Source organism: Protopterus annectens, chromosome 1.part2 (assembly GCF_019279795.1).
Source record: "Protopterus annectens isolate FY-2018-M chromosome 1.part2, PAN1.0, whole genome shotgun sequence".
Lineage (NCBI taxonomy): Eukaryota > Metazoa > Chordata > Ceratodontiformes > Protopteridae > Protopterus > Protopterus annectens.
In genome coordinates, this window is record NC_056727.1 from 935,431,937 (window position 1) to 935,453,224 (window position 21,288).

General features: G+C 42.3%; 1 protein-coding gene across 1 annotated transcript in view; it reads right to left on the reverse strand.

Annotated features, from left to right (window-relative positions):
* Nucleotides 1-21,288, reverse strand: part of DNAH14 (dynein axonemal heavy chain 14) — a 2,550,346-nt gene that overhangs the window by 954,156 nt on the left and 1,574,902 nt on the right. Inside the window, 1 exon segment of the mRNA XM_044060213.1 lies at nucleotides 8,732-8,746. Within this exon segment, the coding sequence (XP_043916148.1) occupies nucleotides 8,732-8,746 (15 nt within the window).

The window sequence follows — 21,288 nt, forward strand, 5'->3', positions numbered from 1 at the left end:
CCCTTCCTATTTTTTATTGCCTAAGTCATTGTGCTAAAGTTTTTTTTTCCTCTGGAGTTATCACTGTGATGTCCCTGCACTGGCCTAATAATCAAAGAGACTCAATCCTCACCACTGGCAACAGTGGGGGACGTACACACTGGGAGAATGACAAGTACACACACAGTAAAGTGCAATTTCCCTTAAGAGCACAGAGAGACAACAGACACTCTGGGGCTGGTTTCTCCCTCTTTCTTCAGATCCTCAATAAGACTCCACAATGGCACAACTATAGGGCTGAGATCTCAGCTGAGTGGCCAAACCAATACCTCCAGCACCCTCTCTGTCCAACCTGTGCTTCATGTCCCTGCCCAAGTAGCTGATGCACGCACTTTGAAGTTGATTTATACACACACATACCTGGGAAAGGCTGGCACAGGTTTACTAGCTATGCCCACTTCTGCCCAGACTATAAGGTAGTTTCCACCGCCACCAACCACTACCTGTCAGCTATTTTAAGGCCCTTAGCAAAGTGTGGCCAGTCCTACTGTGTAATGTTACTATTAATACAAATGGTAGTTTGACCAAGAGCAAGGCCCTCAGTGTCACCAAATAGATACGCAAGTACTCTAAGAGCTTAAATATCTCTAGACAGACCAGCCACAATTGAAAGGTTTAAACATATTTCATAAATAATAAAAGAACAAGAGAATACTACCAGCATTTAGCATCTCCCTGTGAAAAATACATAAATAAAGGATTTTCCTCAGATGTTTGCAGAACCTGGAAGTCTTAAAACAATAAAATACTTCTACATTTCAAGCCTAGTAATTGTCTCTCTTTCACTGCAACACAGAGAGTCCCCTAGTATAGACATCCTGTCTCCAGTTGACTGAAACTGAAAGATAGCATCTCTTGTTTATGGCCTAGCAACAAAGTACTTCAATCTCAACTATTCCTAAATTTTGCAAGTTAATCTTCTATGTTATAGTAGGGTACACTGTGGATACATCTTTTAAGCTCAGTACTGTACAAACCCTGTTCAACATATACTTCTGTACCAGCAGTTTGATACACACATAACATACAGTTCTAATATAGTGGTAACACAAACAATTGCATCATGCTGATATTCACAAATGACGTATAATTATTTACAAAATTCCAGATAGCTGGGCTGGTAATATTTCTTTTTGTGACAATCACAAAATATTTGCTTAATAGTAATCTTTCTAAACTCAGGCCTATTATCCAGTTTCTTTTGTCCCTGGTATTCTACTGAATAGGCATTCTAAAATCCTTTCTTTGTCAAATACACATGCTCATTTCTTTCCAAATGTGTCTCCTGCAGAATTGCTATTTGCACTCTGCATTTTTAATATAATTCAATATTCTTTCATTTTTTGTCTATACTTGTAACGTCATTTACACCCCCACAATATTATCGATAGAGCAGACATTAAGATAAGCTATTTTCCCATTTATTATATATTACTTTTTTGAATGTGTATTTGCAACTTTTATCTTACATGTACACAATAATGTTTTGCAGACTGATCTTTTATAGTTGTTTCTTCTCATCTCCATTTGAATCTATTTCATAAAACATTCTGCTTTAATAACAACCCTCAAATAAAAAACATAATACATTTTAAAACACCCCAATCCCCTGTTAACTTAGAACAAACATACAAAACTGTGTACATTTTTAACAATAACATTACAGATAGGAACAGTTGCCCCAAATCAACAGCTGCAACAACAGGCCTAACCTAATTTAAAATTAAGGTTACCCATGCTAAAGAGTATGTTACAGCTTGTGTTCCCATTTACACCATTGCTGTCTGCTCTTTTTTTATTCCTGTTCTCCTTATCTGTTCCCTCTTCTGTGGGAAAACATCATTATGTAACCTTATCACTTGTAGGTCTCAAGTGACTAGACACTTTTTAAAATGTGGTTATGATTCAGCCAATTTCCCTTCCATTGCTGCTACCACTGGAACTGTTATATGAGGTTTTCATGGTTGTACTCTCAAAATCCTTCCTGAAACATGTTAAAACTGAAATTGTGAAATTTCCCTTAGACAGAGAGGTAGTTTTTGGACCATTTGCTGCAGAGGTCTTGAAAAAGTGTGATATGGGAGATAAACTGATTCAGAGAGTTTCACAGAATTTTCAGCATTTCTTGTCAGTTTGTCAAGGGGTTTAAGGCTACCCCTGCTCCCTTTTACAAAAAGCAAAGTAAGCAGGCACAGCTAGCTGCTGGTAAGCAGACTTTAGAAAGCAATGGCATAGAGGTTAGAAGGGAAGACCCCCCCCCCCAGAATAAAGGACAGTCTAACAAGTTTGAATGACTATCCGCAATATCCTCCCCCTTCCCATCTTGGCAAACCTTTAATCCTTATAGAAAATCTGAACCTCTATTTCTTTGTTTGGTAACTAAAAGCTTCAGACAAATCAGTTTTGAAAGCAATTCATCATAGTTACAGTTAGCCATGGGAGTCTCTCCCCCCTTTCCTTGGGATTCCTCCTCATCTGCCAAATCAAACTCCTCTTTTCCCTCTTGTCATTTAGCACCTGCTGACTCAGGGGTGACAGAAGTGGTCTCTCCTCCCTCAGCTCGGAAATGTGTTTTTTTTTTCAAGAATGTTTATGGTGCCAAAGACAGAAGATTAGGCAACCTACAGTCTGTAACAAATATGTCCTCCAATGTGACAGTCTGTAACAAATACACCCTTCAATGCTGAAAGGAAAGGGAAAACTGGTGTATGTTCAGAAAAGTCTAGCTGCAATAAATCATAATATTTCATTAGAGACAGTGGAATGTCATAATGTTTCCACTGAAATAATTGATTCATTCTGGAAATAGTTTAAAAAAGATGCTCCTTCAAATGGACTAACAGAAGCCACACTTTCCTCAGAATCTTAGTCAGAAATCTGAGGAGAAAAAGCTTGTCCCTTCACAATCATTTTGTGGTTGAAAAATTTGAACCTCTTCAGATAATGAAGAATACTTTTTTTTCTCCTGTCAGAAACAACAGAACTAGAAAGAACAAGAGCCTGAACTAAACTCTGAGCTAAGGACAATAATCATTCTTATCCAAAGTAACTGAGGTAGGAGAAGGCATATGTCTAACTTTTTGATTCTTTTTTGACAGGAATTTCTGACAAAGCAGACCTACTTTTCCCCTAGGAACAGGTAATCCATTCTGGCTAGTCAGAGTGGTATTGCCTGCCCCTTGTCCCAGGATCAAAAAAAGTGGTTATCTATTGCCTGCCAAGGGCACTACAACAGCCACAGAATGCATGTCCAACACCCTGCCCATGGTGGCAGTAAGGACTACACTAGAGACAGCCAAGGAAAAAGAAGGTCCGAGGAACCATAAATGTTCACAGCAGAGTTACCCATCTGTGGCTGAGGGACATTAGCAACCTGCTGTAAAGGCAAAGGCTGTTTCTTAACTTTCTTCCTTTTGTGGCTAGAAAAAGAATAACTGAAGAAGTGGTATGTTGTTCCATGGTAAAGATGGAAAAGATGACTGATTCCAGGAGGAAGCCTGGTAGCAGTAGTTGGTAAAACAGGTAAGTAGTAAAAATGTCACTTTTTCCACTAAAAAACAGAATGAAAAGCACTTTTCTACTTACCCCATTCCCCAAAAGTAAAATAAAACAATTTTTCCAAGGAAAAAGTATTTTTAAATTAGTTTTAACATTTTTTTCCACAAAAACACAAAAGTAATGTTCCTGTTTAAACGTTACGAAATGTCACATTATAGTCTATAAAATAATCTTTTCCCAGCATAAATAATTGCAAGAAAAGGTCATAACATTAAAAAGTGGATTTTTTCCCTAAAGGGAATGTATCCATTCAGCAATGGATAGCATTTGCCGACTGTCAATCCTCAAGAGCACGCTAGAGGAGTGCTCTTCAGAGGCAGGAAAGCTTTGAAGGGCTCAGTGCCCTTCAGCTCAGTTCCAGCTGACTAATGGTCTGGGCACATGGAAGGTGCCATTGAAGCTTTGGAAGCTGGTCCACTGTTATATCCTTATCAGGGTATAACTCATATACCTAGGGTTTCTGAGGCAGTGATCAGTATAATGAACATGGACAGTTGGTCAGGAAGGGATGCTTTAAACTATAGATCCTGCAGAAGCTTATCTAGTGAAAGGAAGGCTTTAATAGTCTGGGAGTTTAACAAACTGATAAGAAAACAGAAATAGGGGATTTCACTGAAATGTATGTTTTATCTGAAAAAATGATGATAAGGAAGGTTTGAAATAATAAAGGCCACTGGCGTTATAGAATACTGACTAAAAGCTAAATAGTGAAAATATTTCAAATGTGGTGATGGAAATTTTGAAGGTAGAAGTGTTTGACACAAATAACTTAATGGATATTAGGAGAACTGCTTTTCATTATAGAACAGATTGTAGATAATATTTGCAGTAAAGATGGTAAACTGTTCAGCTAAAATATTTGTAACACTTTCTGTAATGTCTTACAGTATGAACTTCTCAGAATTTTCAAAAGCCATGGGTTTAAGAAATGTCTGTAACTGAGCATCAAGTTTACAGCAGAAAACTAACATTACCAATTGGTAAAGAAATGGATCAGGAAAATAGTGGATATGAAAAATGGGGAAAAGCAAGGTTACCCATTGCACCCAATATTGTTTGGATTGATTATTAATGTGGTTATTAAAGCACAGAACACAGTATACTGGAGGCAGGTAAAAGTACACTCCATCTGGTAGTTTAAAGTAGTGTAGGTTATCTGACTGTGACAGTACAGGAAGCTAGGTGGGTCGGTTATATCAATAATTCTTTGTGTGATCTTCTGTAGTGATAAGCTTTATCGCTGAGCAAAGATAAGTCTAAACATCTGTAGGGGAGGAACAAGGATGAATGAATTAATTTTACAAAACAAAGACAGATGTATAGAAATATAATCTGGGGAGAGAGATGAAGATGACCAAAATGAAAATGTATACTTACAAAAATAATGGTGATTTGGAACACTTATGTGATGTTGTTCCAAAATAAAGTTTTTAGTTAAGTCGGTACTTTTAAGTATGCACGCTTATTATGGTGGAGGACATATCCAGATGGAATTACTGGTGGAAATAATGGGAATTTGTTTGGCAAATGAAGAAGCAGTCTCAATGCTGCTGAGAGGGGAGTGCTGTAAAGGGCAGAGGAAAAGCATGGTCTGTACATGATTCACCCAGTCTTACACTATTGCTTCTCTGAATTTATATTACACTTTGAAAGAACTTCAAGACAAAGATAAGAGTTTACTGTGGAAGCTGAAGAGATGTGATAAACAGAATCTGATAAATATTTATTTAAGAAAAATTAAATAGAGGAAACTGAATATGATACATATGGAAAAAAAACAAAAACAAAGATAAGCTGTTATATGAAATTACTGGACTAGTTTTACTTGGAACTGGAATGGGAAGCTCTAGGTACAACAATTAGAAATATAATATAGAGATGAAGTGTATTAATTACCAGATTCCTGCATTGGATTTCTGGTGGAAACTGCCAAGTGGGAAAATCCAGGAACATGTCATTTTAGTGAAGGTAGGTTGGTTGAGCACAAATTGGCCGAAAGGACTTTCAGATACAGTGGAATATTCCCTTTTCTCCACTGTTGTGTGACCTTGGAGTAGGAATATTTAAGGTTGGGAATGTGGTGGGGTCTCCCCATGTGGGGGGTAAGTGGGAAAATGTTTTTTAGTGCTTTTGTCTTAATTTGTTAAATGGATTCTCAACTGAAGGAACTATTATCTCTCTATCAATGGGAATCCAGAAAATCACAGTTAAGCTGAAATGAACTCTAAAGCAATAGTAGACATGATCTGTTCAGCTGCAAGTTGCAATGCTGAGAAAACTATAAGGCCGGGATTCACTAATCCTCCGTGTAAGATTAAATAAGTCTTACATGGAAATTGCAGCCTAAGAGGAAGAGGTCAGAGTGCCATGCATATTCATGAGGGCATGCTGACTCAACTCTAAGGCTAACACAGAGCGTGTACGAGTGCAGGGGGCGTGTCGGACTGCCGAGCAGTCCAAAAATCCACGCACCTGCAAGTCCCTCAATCGGCAAATGTCAACTGACATGAGCGAGTCCACTCAAATGTGTACATACCCAACACTACACTCCTCCACATTCTAACCCCCTGTACAATTATAAAATGTAAAACTTTTATTTCTTTATTTTTATTATTCCCAAAATAGCTGCCCGTATTTGCGTGTGTTTGCCCATTGCTTAGCTACAGTTAGCAGTTTAGAGATTGAAGAGGATAATAAGAAACTTATATGCAAATTAAGCCAAATAGCAATAGCGTTAAGTTGTAGAGCCTTCTCACAAAGAGGAGGCATTCCCGGTTTGAGTCCCACCACTCCCCTTTCTATTTTCTGTAGGAAATCTGTATAGAAAAATAATTCCTGACATTTATCTTTTAAATTTTAGTAGAAAGCATTGAAATGGCCTATGTAGTAGTGAACGATATTATATATATATATATATATATATATATATAAGAAGGTGAAATGGTTATGCATACTGATGAATGCATAAGTAACGTATCTTAAGCTATGTGAAGCACTGCTACGCAAAGTTTACCAGTATTAAGCACATTTAAGTATAATTGCTCATAGCTTAGCACTGCTTTAACTAGTGCAATAGCTTTGCGCGGAGCTGCGCATCACACCAACTACCGCAAACAAAACATGTTTGCACGTAGCTGCACACCGCACTAACTAGCGCAATGTCGGGCAATGTAGAGCACCATAGAGCAACGTAGAGCAACGTTGGGCAAAGCTGAGCAAAATCAGCTAAACACAGCCACACCTCCTAGCTGGCCTGGCCAGTAGTAAAATAAAAAGCAATGACAGGCCTCGAACCCAGGATACTGTGCACCATAATCACAGTACTGAACCACTAAGCCATGACAGCTTTTGATATGCATGCACTTTCAACACATACATACATATTAATGAAAGTTTACCCAGTGCTAAGCAGGTGTGCTCTCAGCTGAGATTTTCAAAACCGGTCAATCACAAATAAGTGCGAGAAATGAGGCATATTTAAGCCCCATAGGCAGGAATACTTGCCATAACTGGTTGTAGCTCCCATCTGCAGGCAGCATGGCTGGTGTTGGAGAGGGCTCTCGCTTTCGAGTGCAACGGTGGGGCATTGAGGAGTCAAAAGTGATGGTTTGGCTCCTCATCCATAATCATGATGACAGACTCCTGCAGGGCCAGTTCCAGGGCACTGAATACAAAGCGGAAGCCTGGAACCGTCTAGCACATGATCTCACCAGTGCCACAGGCGTCCCTCGGACTGGTGAGCAGGTCAGACACCACTACTCAGACCTGAAGAGACACAAGGAGGACCGACTGAACCAGTGGATACAGGAGGCCCGTGGGATGGAAAATGCCCCACTACTGAGTAGGTAGCCATGGAATGAAGTATGTAAGAATTGCTATTGTAGTCGATATTATGGATAGGTATATGTCTCACTATCACTTCATTTACTTCACAGCTGCAGGTGTCCATGCTGCGAATCAGCAAGCCTTTGCAGATAGGCTGCTAAGGCTGTGCCACCAGCAGGTTAGTAATTATTCTGCATGTAATGTTATATAAAATAAGTGAGAGAGCATGAAAAAGAGTATTGTAACCTATTAATAAAGGTATAATACGTCTTGAATAAGTCTTCTGCATGCACTGTAATATCAAATAAATGAGAGAGCCTCTAGAAAAGTGTGAAATGTAATTAATAAAGGTTTAATTCCTGGAGTGTGTCCGTGTCACTTTCTTCGATATGTTGTTGTACTCTTGCATTATAGAAATAGTACTGTTGTATTAAGCGCTGTCAACCCACACTTGGGTAGGCCCATATAAAGTGGATGAAGGGAGTGCCAGTAGCTGTTAAGCATATATACAGTCCTCAACTGTTGGTTAATGGCTGGCATGTATAGGTTAATCTGGCACATGAGTAGCTTGTTATTGTGTTCCCCAGAAATGTCAGTGTGCTGCTAGAAATGTAGGGGGCTGTTAAAATATAATTGATAATGTTACCTGAACACATCCAGATATGTAGATATATAAATATAAATAAAATATATAAATATGTAGCAGTAACATCTGCATCCTGGACAGTCTGTATGTCAGATACAGGTCAGGTATATAAAGAACTAGCAAAACCCATTTCACAATTTAACGGACATTGCCTAGTGTAATAATACATGTAGGGGATATATACCTGCAGTCAGTAGGAATGTAGTGTAAACTATAAGTACATATAAGTTGTTAATGGAGGTATCTTTTTACACCTTAATGTATGTGCATAAACAATGCAATTCCACATGTCAATGGGTATGTCTAATCTCAAAACATTTGTTGGGACATATGTCCTATTGGTTTATAAATATCTGCATTTACTTTGATGCATGTGCCCTGTTCAAATACCACAATCTTGGTGGCCTGTTGCCACCAATCAATGCTGCATGCTGTTGGAATGTCCACTGTTGTTCTATATAAGCATGTGTTATGCTTGCTGTTCAACTGTTGGAACTCTGGTGTATTGGGTTAATGGGAATACTACTGCATGCTGTTACAACTAATTTGGAATGCTGTTAGCTGTTAACAACCCATATTGTCATTAAATCCTCCTAAACATAGAACGTATGGGAAGGCCGGTCCCAGCAGACCCACCTGTCCCACCTCAGCTGGCGATGGCACCTGGCACCAGCAGGTCTGGTGCCCAGCCTGGGACCTCCTCCTCCGTTGGCCCTGTACCACCTTCAGGTGGAAGCGCTGCAGTGGATGGGGCTCATCTCCCCCGTGCAAGTGTGGCTGGAGGAGGGCCACCTATCACCCTCTGAACGGTCCGGGCTGTGGTGCATAGGGAGATCGAGCGTTCAGTCGCTGATCCTCTATGTCAGCTTGAGGCACGTGTTGCGCGACTCATGGATGAGCCTGCCCCTCCTACACAGCCCCCAGCACAGCCATCCTCTGGGCTGTGAAGGTGCAGTGGTGACTGCCCATGGGTGGGGATCTCAGTTCCACTGTTGCCATCTGTAGGCTCATGGGCTTGTGATTTCCAAACATCCTTCCTCGTCAATGGTGTTCACCCACCACATGTGTCATATTCTGCTCCTGTATGTGTCTTGTTTGTCTTGTCTATTTACCTCCCCAACCTACCTCCCCAAATATACCCATTTCCCCTACCCCACATTCCACTCTCACCTGAAAAAAAAAAGGGCAATCTGCTCCCAAAAAAAATTATGCCCCATACATAGCTGCCCATTTTGCATACATGTCCGCTGGACACATAAACTGATATTTAATTGGCAGTACAACATACTTTGTTTTCCTCAACCCTCTCTCAGGGGAGGTAGGTTTCATATTTCCCTCCAAATTTCTAGCATATGCACAGCTGTTGCTGTTAAAGAAATGGGCAGCTATGGACCTTCCCTACACCCATCCTGCACATCCCGAGCTTTCCCCACTGTCTTTCCCTCTTTGTGTCCCTTTTTCACCACCTTCTTATCTCCCCATTTTCTTTTCTTTCAAAGAAATGAGCGCGGGGGTTAGCGGGATTAAGCACTTTTAAGCAGTAGTTAGTGGGTTTGTGCAAGTGTGCGCTTAGCTAAGTATTGCTAAGCTTTGCGCAAACCTGCGCAAACCCGCTTACAACTGCTTAAAAGTGCCTTAGTCAGCCTGCATGTGAGGGCCCTTGTTTTGCTCAGCAGCAAAATAAAACACCTCTGTCAGTCTCAAACCCCAGACCTTGGACTCACTAGACTGCATGAAGTACCACTAAGCCACAATAGATATACAGCAGGTTGTTGCTGAAATATATATATCATGCATCAGAATGAGTGAATGTAAAGGAAAGATAGGAATGCCATAACAAAAAACCTGCTCTGTGGAACTTTACCAGCAGTTGTTGTGGAATTGCATACATGACTATGGTAACAGAACCAGCCATTCTAGCAGTAAATAATGTTACAGCAGCACTTTACAACCCCCACACAGTATCATAGCAGGACAATCCCCACCCAAATGTACAAAATACCTGTGTGTTCAGGGTCCACCAAGGATGTAGGTAGGCATACTCAGTACTGTGCTAATGTCAACAATAAAAAAGCAGAAACTGTGCAGAAGTGAGTACATTAATATTCACAGTATAGCAGTTCACAAACAGTTCATGTGCCAAATGAATACATCTCAATAACTACTTATGTATGGCAGCTAATTGTATAAGTAGAAAAGAAACTACATACTCCCATGTATCCTGTGTCAGTATTTGTAGGGGTGAGTACAATTCTACACTGACAACTGTGTACTGGAAGTGGCAACATTCAGGTCTGAGTACAATATTCAAATCACTGGCTACACCCCTAGCTTCAGATATAAGAAGTATACCAACCTTCTGACTTACACAACCGTGTCCACAGCAAACAAGCATGGTCCCCACTTTGGAAAGCTGAGAGGGCTATGCCTACCTGACTTAGAAATTTATAGCATTGGGTTGCTATGACAGTGAGTACTGCATTCACCACACAGCAGGCTGCATGCAATTACCAAATTGTGGCCACCAGTTGGTGCAGTGGCCATCACATGCACATGTGCAGATACCTATAAAAGCAGACTCTACTTGCATTTGCAGCTACATATACACCCTCTAATATTACTGTGTACTCACATGTGAAACCTGTTCATGTTGCAGCAAGGTACAACAGGTCAGCCGTGAGGTCCATGGACTTACAACAGTGTGGACCTTGTGTGTGTATGGCACACACATACAGAGAGATCTTTCTGTGTCAGATATATTAGCATCTGTACATGTGCATAGAGCAAGGGACATACTGCAACTGTGAAGGTTGTTATGTGCATATTTCTATGTAGGTTGTAGTGTGTGGCAAACAAGACAGCATACAGTGCTGGTATATGACATGTGGTGGTTAAACGCTGTGGGTATGATTTGTCAGGTTTGCAGTGTTGCAGCCAGTGAGGCCTGCTAAAGCTACATGGGCTGAGAACACCTTCAATGCATTCAGCACAAGACTGAGCGATATTATTACATAACTGTATACCTCACAACCTTTGCATAATTGATATTCCCACCATGAAATGTGGACTGTACATGTGCCTATATGTATATCCACATGTACACCAATGGATGTTTATATGTATGTATGTGTGTGTGTGTGTGTATATATATATATATATATATATATATATATATATATATCTATAGAGAGAGAGAGACAGGGTCATAGTTACTGTGACAGATGCCTGGTTACAAAGCCATGGACTCAAGCTCAATGTTGAAACTGCATTGGCATCCCTTCTGGCAAAAACTCTGTACCCATGAACTACCACATAGGTGGTAGTCTACTTAACACTGAAAGTGTGATAAGAGACCATGGGACACAGGTGGACAGTAGTCTCCCCTGTGATAATCACAGTGCCACACTAGTCATGTAATCTGTCTACGTGGCACACCTCATCACATAAGGTGTGTCATCCAGGGAAATATAGGTCAGTGTTCCCCTCTACTCATCACTCATAAAACCCATTATAGAGTACAATGCCCCATTTGGTATGTACCTCACAAGACATCTACAGCAACTGGAAAGGCCACAGACATACCACACAAAGAGTAATACCAGCCTCAAACAGATGCCCTATGCAGACCATCCCACAAAACCACAGCTAGACTGTGTTGCATACTGCCTACCCAGAGGTGACCTCTGCCTAACATACAAAGCTATGTCAAACCCAGAGCTGTTGGACATGCTCCACATAAACAGATCACAATCCCTACGAACTACACGCTCTAGGGACCTAAACCTTGTCACCTCAATAAACAGAACATGATGGAGGGATAGATTCCTATCTCAGAGACATCCCATACTCTGGAACAAACCACCTATCAATAGCAAACAAAGCTCCTCATTCATCATGAATAATCCTGTTGATTGGATGGGAGATAGGAAATGCACCCTGGGAATCACCTCTGTGGCTCTGCTTGACAGGGGCACATGAAATTAAATTACATGTGTGTCAAAGGCCAGGGTAGCATATGTTTAGGCTTCTATAGGCCCTAGTGCCAATAGCCTATTACCTACCTATGAATTGATACACACCCACATGTACTTGTTGCAATAATTGCTATCTGAGGTTGACTGAGTGTGATGGTGAATGTGTTGGTGAATGTGTCAAAGTTCTGTATATGTGAGATAGCTTAGTGGGAAACTGTTTATGTCATGGTATTTTGTGTCCTAGCTCTGATCCCAGCAAAAGATGTGTATGCTATTGCTAGGCAGAAAAAGCAGTATGGCATATGGTCTGACGTAGTCCCTTGGTGTTGACTGGAGTGTGCCATTGCAGGCTAAAGCAGTACATGTATGCTTATTGATTGGTACTGCTGGTGAATCCAAATCCCGTATGAACTGTAGTACTACCTAAACAGTAGGCCTAAACAGCACGGTATGGTGTATGTCCACATTGCTTGGAACCACTGTTTTGTGTTTTCCCTGTAGTCCTCACAGATTACATACCTCAGGCATAAGGTTTTGTAAGTACTGACACACAGTACTGTATGGTACACAGGTAAAGCTCATCTAGGTTGCCATACCTTTGTGTCTTATATGTATGTCTGATGTGTGTGTGGGTATGCCTGTAACATGCCCTTGGTCATATGTGTGTTACAGGATATAAGTGCATATCTAGCAACATGTATAGTCTAGTACAGCAGTATGCCACCTATATTAACGAATGTGCACATATGTTAGGCAGGGGTTTGCCATCAACAACTAGTGTGGTATACTGGTAATACTGTAACTGGACTTTACAATCATTGCAATGGATGACATATTTCTTTATGCATTAGCTTGATATATACCTCCTGTGGCTAGGTGGTGCATTGTGTTGCATACAGTGTGCCATGTACTGTTGTATAGTCTTACATACTGGTTTCTCTTTGTTGCTGTGCAGAACATGGTTTGATATATAGAGCATGCCAGGCGCTGTCAGGCAATTGTGGGTTGAGCACTGATATGTAGTATTGAAAGTGTGTATCCTCTGACAGCCAATAGGTTGCTATATATGTCAGTTCAGTGATATCTGTACTTTAGAATGTTAAGTGTGCCACGTGACTTGCTCACACATATTGTTTCATTGTCTTCCAGGGTCATGGATCACCATCACAACCCTACCTATAGCCTAGCAGAGGATGAACAAATAACAACCAGCCTGGTTCAGCACTACACCCTGCTGTTCTCAAGAACCAGCCAGGACCAGCATGAGCGGACTGCACTGTGACAAGATGTTGTCCATAGGGTAAATGACATAGGCATGCATAACCGGACCTATGAGCAGGTACACCATCACTGCAGTGATTTACTTAGACATGTCCCGCAGTGTGCGTCTGATGTCCGTAGACAACAGCTTGCCACAGGTGGGGTAGCCATCCATCCCCCCCTCACCAGAGTGGAGGAGCTGCTCCTGAGCCTGGTGGCTCCTGGCCAACACCAACAACAGCAAACATGTATCATCATGGAGGCCGGAGCCACCCAGCGAGTTGACACGGAGCACGCAGGTAACATGACATATCTGTAGACTACTGTTATCTCTATTGGTAAATCATGCATATGTGAGATATGTACTGTGTAGTTAGAAGATGTGGAGCCTGGTGTTGTGCAATACTGATAATTTGGAACATAATCTGTAGGCCTGTGACTGTCAACCGTTGTACTACTGTAAGACTGCAAACCCACAGTAGCAATGCCACAGTTGTTGCCACTGACAAACTGTCTCATATCCTTGTAGGTCCCTCTAGTGTGACAGCAAGGCAGCAGACCCATGCTGGTGAGTGTGTTCTACATTTAATATTGCAAATTAAATGTGCATGTCATAGGTGAGGTGTAGGCCATGTACACGTAACACACCTACGCATAATGCATGCTGTGCATGTTTGCTGTGAGACTATGCACATCTCAGTAACATGAGTAGCTGCCTCAAACACATGCAATACACAGAGCATCCCACTGTAGTGGACATTGGATAGGCATAGTCGATACACATGCACACAGCATACACAACTTTGTCATATGCAGTACACGTTAATATTCTACACATGGCGTATTCAGACACCCGCTGTAAGGTTTCACTCCAGTATCCCAAATGTCATCCACACAGCACACATAATATACCTGAGGGGTAGTGGCCTATCATGGGGCTGTGTGGCACTCTTCAACACATAACACATTCATGTTAGGCAATGCTCCCTATTGGGCACCTTACAAACCCATACAAACCCATGTAACAACTGGGTGTGAAATGGTGAATGTAGCCATGGTACTGCAGTTCAGGTACAGCATGCTAGGTGCCGGTCTGGCACACATTAGTAGCCTTGAGTGACCACATGATGCTGCATGATGATGGCTCATGGTACTACACCCCATCCAGTTACAGTAACCACAGTACTACACATAGCATTCATTGCTATGCACCTCAATGTTGTGTGTGTGCAAACATATGCACCTATACACAATATGCATAGCAATCACCATTTGTACAAAGTGACACATATATGTCTTGTAATGCTATTGAGTGTATAGGTCACATGACACACATTGGGTATGTGTGATGTTTAATGTTGCAGTTGTGTTGTAGCATGCCATGTCATGGCTGGCACTGGCATGTCCACAATATGTCCTACACTCACCATAACGACTGTACAATGGCTATGTTGAGCAATGGTATTCCATCAGGTATACATGCATCACTCATCCTGTGTGTATACATAGCATGCATGTGCTAAACCTGTGTCTACAAATATCTGCTAAAGACAAAGACGTTCTAATCAGAAATGGATATCTATGTGACACACAGATACACATCCAGCCATGGTATGTATACCTGTGAGTGATGGTGCACAGGACATTGCAGAGCTTTTAATACTTGCACAGCAATGTTGTGTCCATGTACACATTGCGTTCCAGGGTGAGGCCAATCACTGTACAACAACACACATGCATCAAACCCATGTATACTGTTACTAGCAAGGGCTGTCTACACTTGCACCGCATGCTGTTGAGCAACACACATCCCGCATGCTGACACGTGTGATATGACTGTTTGGCTTGTGATACTGTACCCCACCATCAACTGCTATTGAGTATGTTCTGGATTGCTGGTGGTGTGTGTGTGTGTGTGTGTGTGTGTGTGTGTGTGTGTGTGTGTGTGTGTGTGTGTGTGTGTGTGTGTGTGTGTGTGTGTGTGTGTGTGTGTGTGTGTGTGCATGTGTGTCTGCTTTAGTGAGGAGTGTATTTGTGTGCATGTGTGCATGTGTGCATGTGTTCCGACATCATGTACAGATCGTAAAGTGTGTTTCCTGTCTTACTCTCACAGGTGCTGAGGCTGGGCTGGTTCACTGCAGCAGGGAACCTGATGTCACTGAGCCAAATAGTGATAATGAGGATAGGTGTGTTGATGCACAGGCATGTTTGCCGGGGTCTGTCGTTGAGCCACCAATCGACAGTACACAAGTGTCCATCCCATCCATGCATACAGTCATACTGCCAATACATCCATCACCAATGCCCTTAGCTGAAGGACAGTGTACAGTCGGCATTGGCCAGGACAGTGTGGTATGTATGGCACATGCATCCCGACACAGCAGCCATACCCAGATGTCTGGAACGGTACCACATAGGCAGATGTCCAGGGGTTCTCGTCAGAGCACTGCTGCTCATCATGCCCCTGACAGATGTGCCACAGGTCTTACAACCTCACTCATGTTCCAGGCTGTCATGGAGGCACAGGCATGTATGTAACGGTACACCAGACAGGGACTAAGGGCACAGAGGGTACATAACACCGCTGTAATTGACAGTATTCGTAACCTAGCAGGTGCCATCCGTAATTACACTGAGGTCACTGATAGACGTTGGGGTGAGATATTAGATGTCTTCCGCAATGTCATGTCCATGTGTCAGGACAGTGCAGGATGGTTGAGACGTCGACGTGGACGTATGCCAGCAACATCAGCAGCTGGCAGTCACCACGGACGAACCTCAAGTCACAGCCACTCCCGTAGTGCCAGTACCAGCCCCAGCAATGTTGGGGGTGGGCTGTCCATAGACCGTCCTAGAAGACCATGTGCACATGGCTCTGGGCAGTCCCAGCAGGGACCTGGGTCCAGTGTACAACTGTCCATCTCTAAGAATAGTATCCAGTCTGGCTTAGTACCTGATACTGTCAGTAGCACACCTGCCAGGCACAGGTACCATATCCGTGGCCAGAGACGGTGATCTGTAAAGCCTGGCAGGTACAGTCTATGGCTGTCCCACAAATCCCTGTATATGGCAGCCACATGGTGGATCTGTGTGCATGCAGACACACACACACATAAACCAGACACCTAGGGCTAACACATACCCGCACACATTACATCAACATTGGCCCATAGCAGTACTCTTGGCCCTCACACACACACACACACACACACACACACACACACACACACACACACACACACACACACACACACACACACACACACACACACACACATACATGTCGATTGTATAGCTCAATGTAGGCCTCTGGCAAACCAACAACACATCCTATGCAGGAACAGGCTACCATGGTGCTGATGCATAGGGTGACTTTATAGCAGTATAGCAATGTTAGCATGTTGTCAGCAGTAAAGTGTAATGATATCCTTGAAGGTGTAGCTGAGCAGGCATGATGCATTAAAGCTATGATTGTCAATGTAGTATTGTTTACACCAGTGTTAGTTCCAATAGCGTATTGTCCGCCCATGTGTCACTTAGCTGATGTGTGTAGTATTGGCAGCATGTGTTAGAGAGTGGACAGTACGTGTGGGATGTGTGTAGCAAAGATTTGCAGGTGTACATTTGTGAACATGGTGGAGGTGCACTGTCTGCATGTACGTGCATAGTGGACACATGGGCAGGGTGACATGCCCTGTATTACACAGTAACACTCCATAGTTTCTATTGGTGGCCAGTATGCATTGTACTACACACATTGTGGAACTTGAGTACACATGTGTGTATGACATGGTTTGACACTATGCTGTGGGTGATACTGTTACTATCTGTCATTGTTTTGCATTCTGGTAGTATACATAACCTCAACAGCCTGACCATAAACAATTGTTAGATGATGTCTTGACAGCTGGCACACAGATGTAGGACACACAGTAACATTTGGATCCTTCAGGTACTATACTATGCCAGTAACCAGTGGTATTCACCTGCACCCATTCCTGAGACCACTCCTGTTTGGCTTATAGCTCTCTTAGGTACAAGCAATCACAGTAGGCATATGTCCGTCCACTTCTGGAAATGCATACTGTGGCCTATAATGCATTCTCCAGATGACACACACATCCTCCACAAGGGTATCATACAGACAGATACCTGTTGTCAAACCCATGCTGTAAAGCTATAAGCCAACTAAAGCATAGTCATCCACCTTTACAAAACATAGTATCCCCACAGTAACACATAGGTAGTAGCCACCAACATGTTGAACAGGTACCGATGTGTACATGCAGCCAAGTGTTACATCATCTCTCCTTTGGTAATCACATTTCCAAAGGTATTTTGAAATCCCTCGGTGGATCACATAAGCAATAAGGGGTCTGCATGCATATCCACAAAGGTTGTTGTACACCTATAATGAATAGCAATCATTGACAAACTCTGTTGCGTTTGAACAGGTCTGAAATATACCTCAGCCATAAACCCTCACTCACACTATTCAATAGAAACCGTAATGAGTGTGTGTGACACGGATGACCTAGGCCAGGGATCACTGCAGTGGCTGGGCTTGTCACAAGCATACAGATGTGACCTAAGGTCTGGAAAGCGGCAGCACACTCTGGCAAATATGACAGATGTGTTCTTGGAGAAAGCAGGATTCCCACCTATGAAATAATTGAGGTCACATGTACGTATATGTATTTGCCACACAGCTACCTGACATGTGCAATGCACATACTGTTGTCATACTGTAGTAAAAGCAAAACCCACAACACATTGACAAACAGTGTCACACACATAGAGAACACACACACCCAGTGCAGGATTCAACCCCCTATCTAACTACTGTATGACAATAGAGCAGTACACATTAACAGGACGTGCTATACACATTACTGGAAGTTTTCCTTTCCACAGGTATATTTGTAGGATGGTGACATCATCAGACTTGACAAAGATAAGTATACAACTTTTAAGGTGTTTTACTACTCTCCAGTAAGGTTGCTCTTCTCCAAGGAGATCCCACACAAACAGTTGTCAAGTGCAGGATTCAAACCCCTACCTAACTACTTTATGATACTAGAGAAGTATGTATTAACACGACGCGCTATATACATTACTGGGAGCCCTCTTTTCCACAGGTATATTTGTAGGATGGTGACATCATCAGACTTGACAAAGATAAGTATACCACTTTTAAGATGTTTTACTACTCTCCAAAAAGGTTGCTCCTCTTCAAGGAGATCACACAGAAACACACACAGTTGTCAAGTGCAGGATTCAAACTCCTACCCAGCTACTTTATGATACTAGAGGAGCACGCATTAACATGACGCGCTATACACCTTACTGGGAGCTCTCTTTCCCACAGGTATATTTGTAGGATGGTGACATCATCAGACTTGACAAAGATAAGTATACCACTTTTAAGGTGTTTTACTACTCTCCAAAAAGGTTGCTCCTCTCCAAGGAGATCACACACAAACACACAGTTGTCAAGTGCAGGATTCAAACCCCTACCTAACTACTTTATGATACTAGAGGAGTAAGCAGTAACACGATGTGCTATACACATTATTGGGAGCTGTCTTTCCTACAAGTATATTTGTAGGATGGTGACATCATCAGACTTGACAACGATAAGTATACCACTTTTAAGGTGTTTTAGTAGTCTCCAAAAAGGTTGCTCCTCTCCAAGGAGATCACACACAAACACACACACTTGTCAAGTACAGGATTCAAATCCCTACCTAACTACTTCATGATACTAGAGAAGTACGCATTAATACAACATGCTATATACATTACTGGAGGCTTCTCTTTCCACAGGTATATTTGTAGGATGGTGACATTATCAGACTTGACAAAGATAAGTATACCACTTTTAAGGTGTTTTAGTAGTCTCCAAAAAGGTTGTTCCTCTCAAAGGAGATCACACACACACACACACACACACACACACACACACACACACACACACACACACACACACACACACACAGTTGTCAAGTGCAGGATTCAAACCCCTACCTAACCACTTTATGATAATAGAGGAGTATGCATTTACACAACATGCTATACACATTACTGTGAGTTCTCCTTTCCACAGGTATATTTGTAGGATGGTGACATCATCCGACTAGACAAAGTGGGTTACATTAGATGACATTAGGTGGGCTACATAGAAGGAATTTCTAAACACTTTGGCCATGTGATCATCAAAGGAGAGTTTACTATCTCCCTGGGTCCCCAGAGCCATAATTACTTTCTCCGTGCATACTGGATTACCACCTATGTGGTCATTTGTGTGCAATTTGTTTTATCCAAAGGGGATGACTATGCATTCTTTGGCATTCTGCTTGAGGGCATTGTTTTGACACCAGGTATCTGTCTCTGTAAAAGCCTTCTGGAGGATGTCTGTGTCAGCCGTAGAGTCGATTATGGACCACAGTTAGCAGTCATCTGCAAACCTGTTCAGCCATACTCCTCCCATGCTTGCCTGTACCTCTGAGCAGTATCTACTGAACAGGTGGTGTCCTAGGACCAAGACCTGTGGGATGCCATTTGTGACTGGTTTATAGTCGGACATGGCACCCGCAACTCTGAACTTGTGTGTTTGATCTTTGAGCCAGTTGCCCACCCATCCTGTGACATAGCTGTTAATGTTCAAGCTGGTAAGCTTGTCCATGATGACAAAGTGGGGAATGGTGTTGAAAGTCCTTGGTGAGGTCCAGGTGGTCTGTGTGGACTACTTTCACCTCCATCTATGTCCTTGGTAACTGTTTCAAATGAGTCAACTAGATTTAGGAGGCAGGATCTGCCTTTAACAATGCCAAGTTGGGTACAGTCCAGTGTCTGGAGGTCCCCAATGTCTCTGTTTATGGGTTCCATGATAATTTGCTCCATAGCTTTGCTGACCAGGCTGATTAGACCTATAGGGCAATGGTTTCCAGGTTCTATTGTTGCACCCCCTTTGTGGAGCTGGATGACTGTTGGTGTATGCCATTCTTTGGGTACATAGCCTGTGGTAAGGTTGAGTCTGGACAGTGAATGTAGGTGAGGGTGTAGTTCCTTTTGGGGCTGGTGTAAGATGCAGCCTGGAACTCCATCCTGTCCCATTGATGCTGTGTTCTTAGCTTTGGAGAGGGCTGTCTTTACCTGCATGTCCATAAGGTCTGGGGCTCTGCATTCTTCTGGGATGGACACAGTCCCTTTTGGGGGTGATGGTGGTGGAGTTTGCACTGAACCTGTCCCCCAGGATGTGGGCAATGTAAGTTGGTTCAGTGTATTTGTTGCCATTTGTCAGTAGCTGACAGCATATTTGGAAGTTGCCACCTAAATGTTTGATATAGCTAACGAAGGCTTTGTGGTTGTTATTCTTACATTCCTTGGCAATTTGTCTTTAGAAACTGGCCTTGGATTATTTTATGAGAGATCATTGTGTCTTCCTAATAATGATCAGTGATGTCTTTTCTTTTGTGAAGTTTGCTCTATCATGTGTTCGTTTCCTCCTTCTGTTGTATAGCTTTTTTATGGGTGACGACCACCAGATTGGTTTCTTATTTTTGGAGGAGTGCATCTTGATTTTATTTGGCATGTCTTGATCCCTGCATCCCTGCAGATGCTCATAGAATGCACTTGTAAATGATTCAGCAGATTGTATAGAATTATCCTATAGCAAGGGGGCTTTGGAACTTTCCACTTTGGTCTTGGGAAGTGTGCAGTTTGCTTTTGAAAATGTCTTCACAGTGGTTTCCTTGAGTGGGGGGGCAGGATGTGGATGTCCACTGTGATTACTTTATGACCTGATATTTCCAGCGAGGGGTTTATCTCTGTCGTGGAACACTGGTACCCCATGTTGGTGATGATCAGGTCCAGTATGTTGTCACCTCTAGTGGGCATGGTGACCAGCTGTTCCAGGGCATTTGAGTTTTTAAACTCTAGGAAACATTGGGCAAAGGACGTTGTACACAAGTAATTCTCCCACTC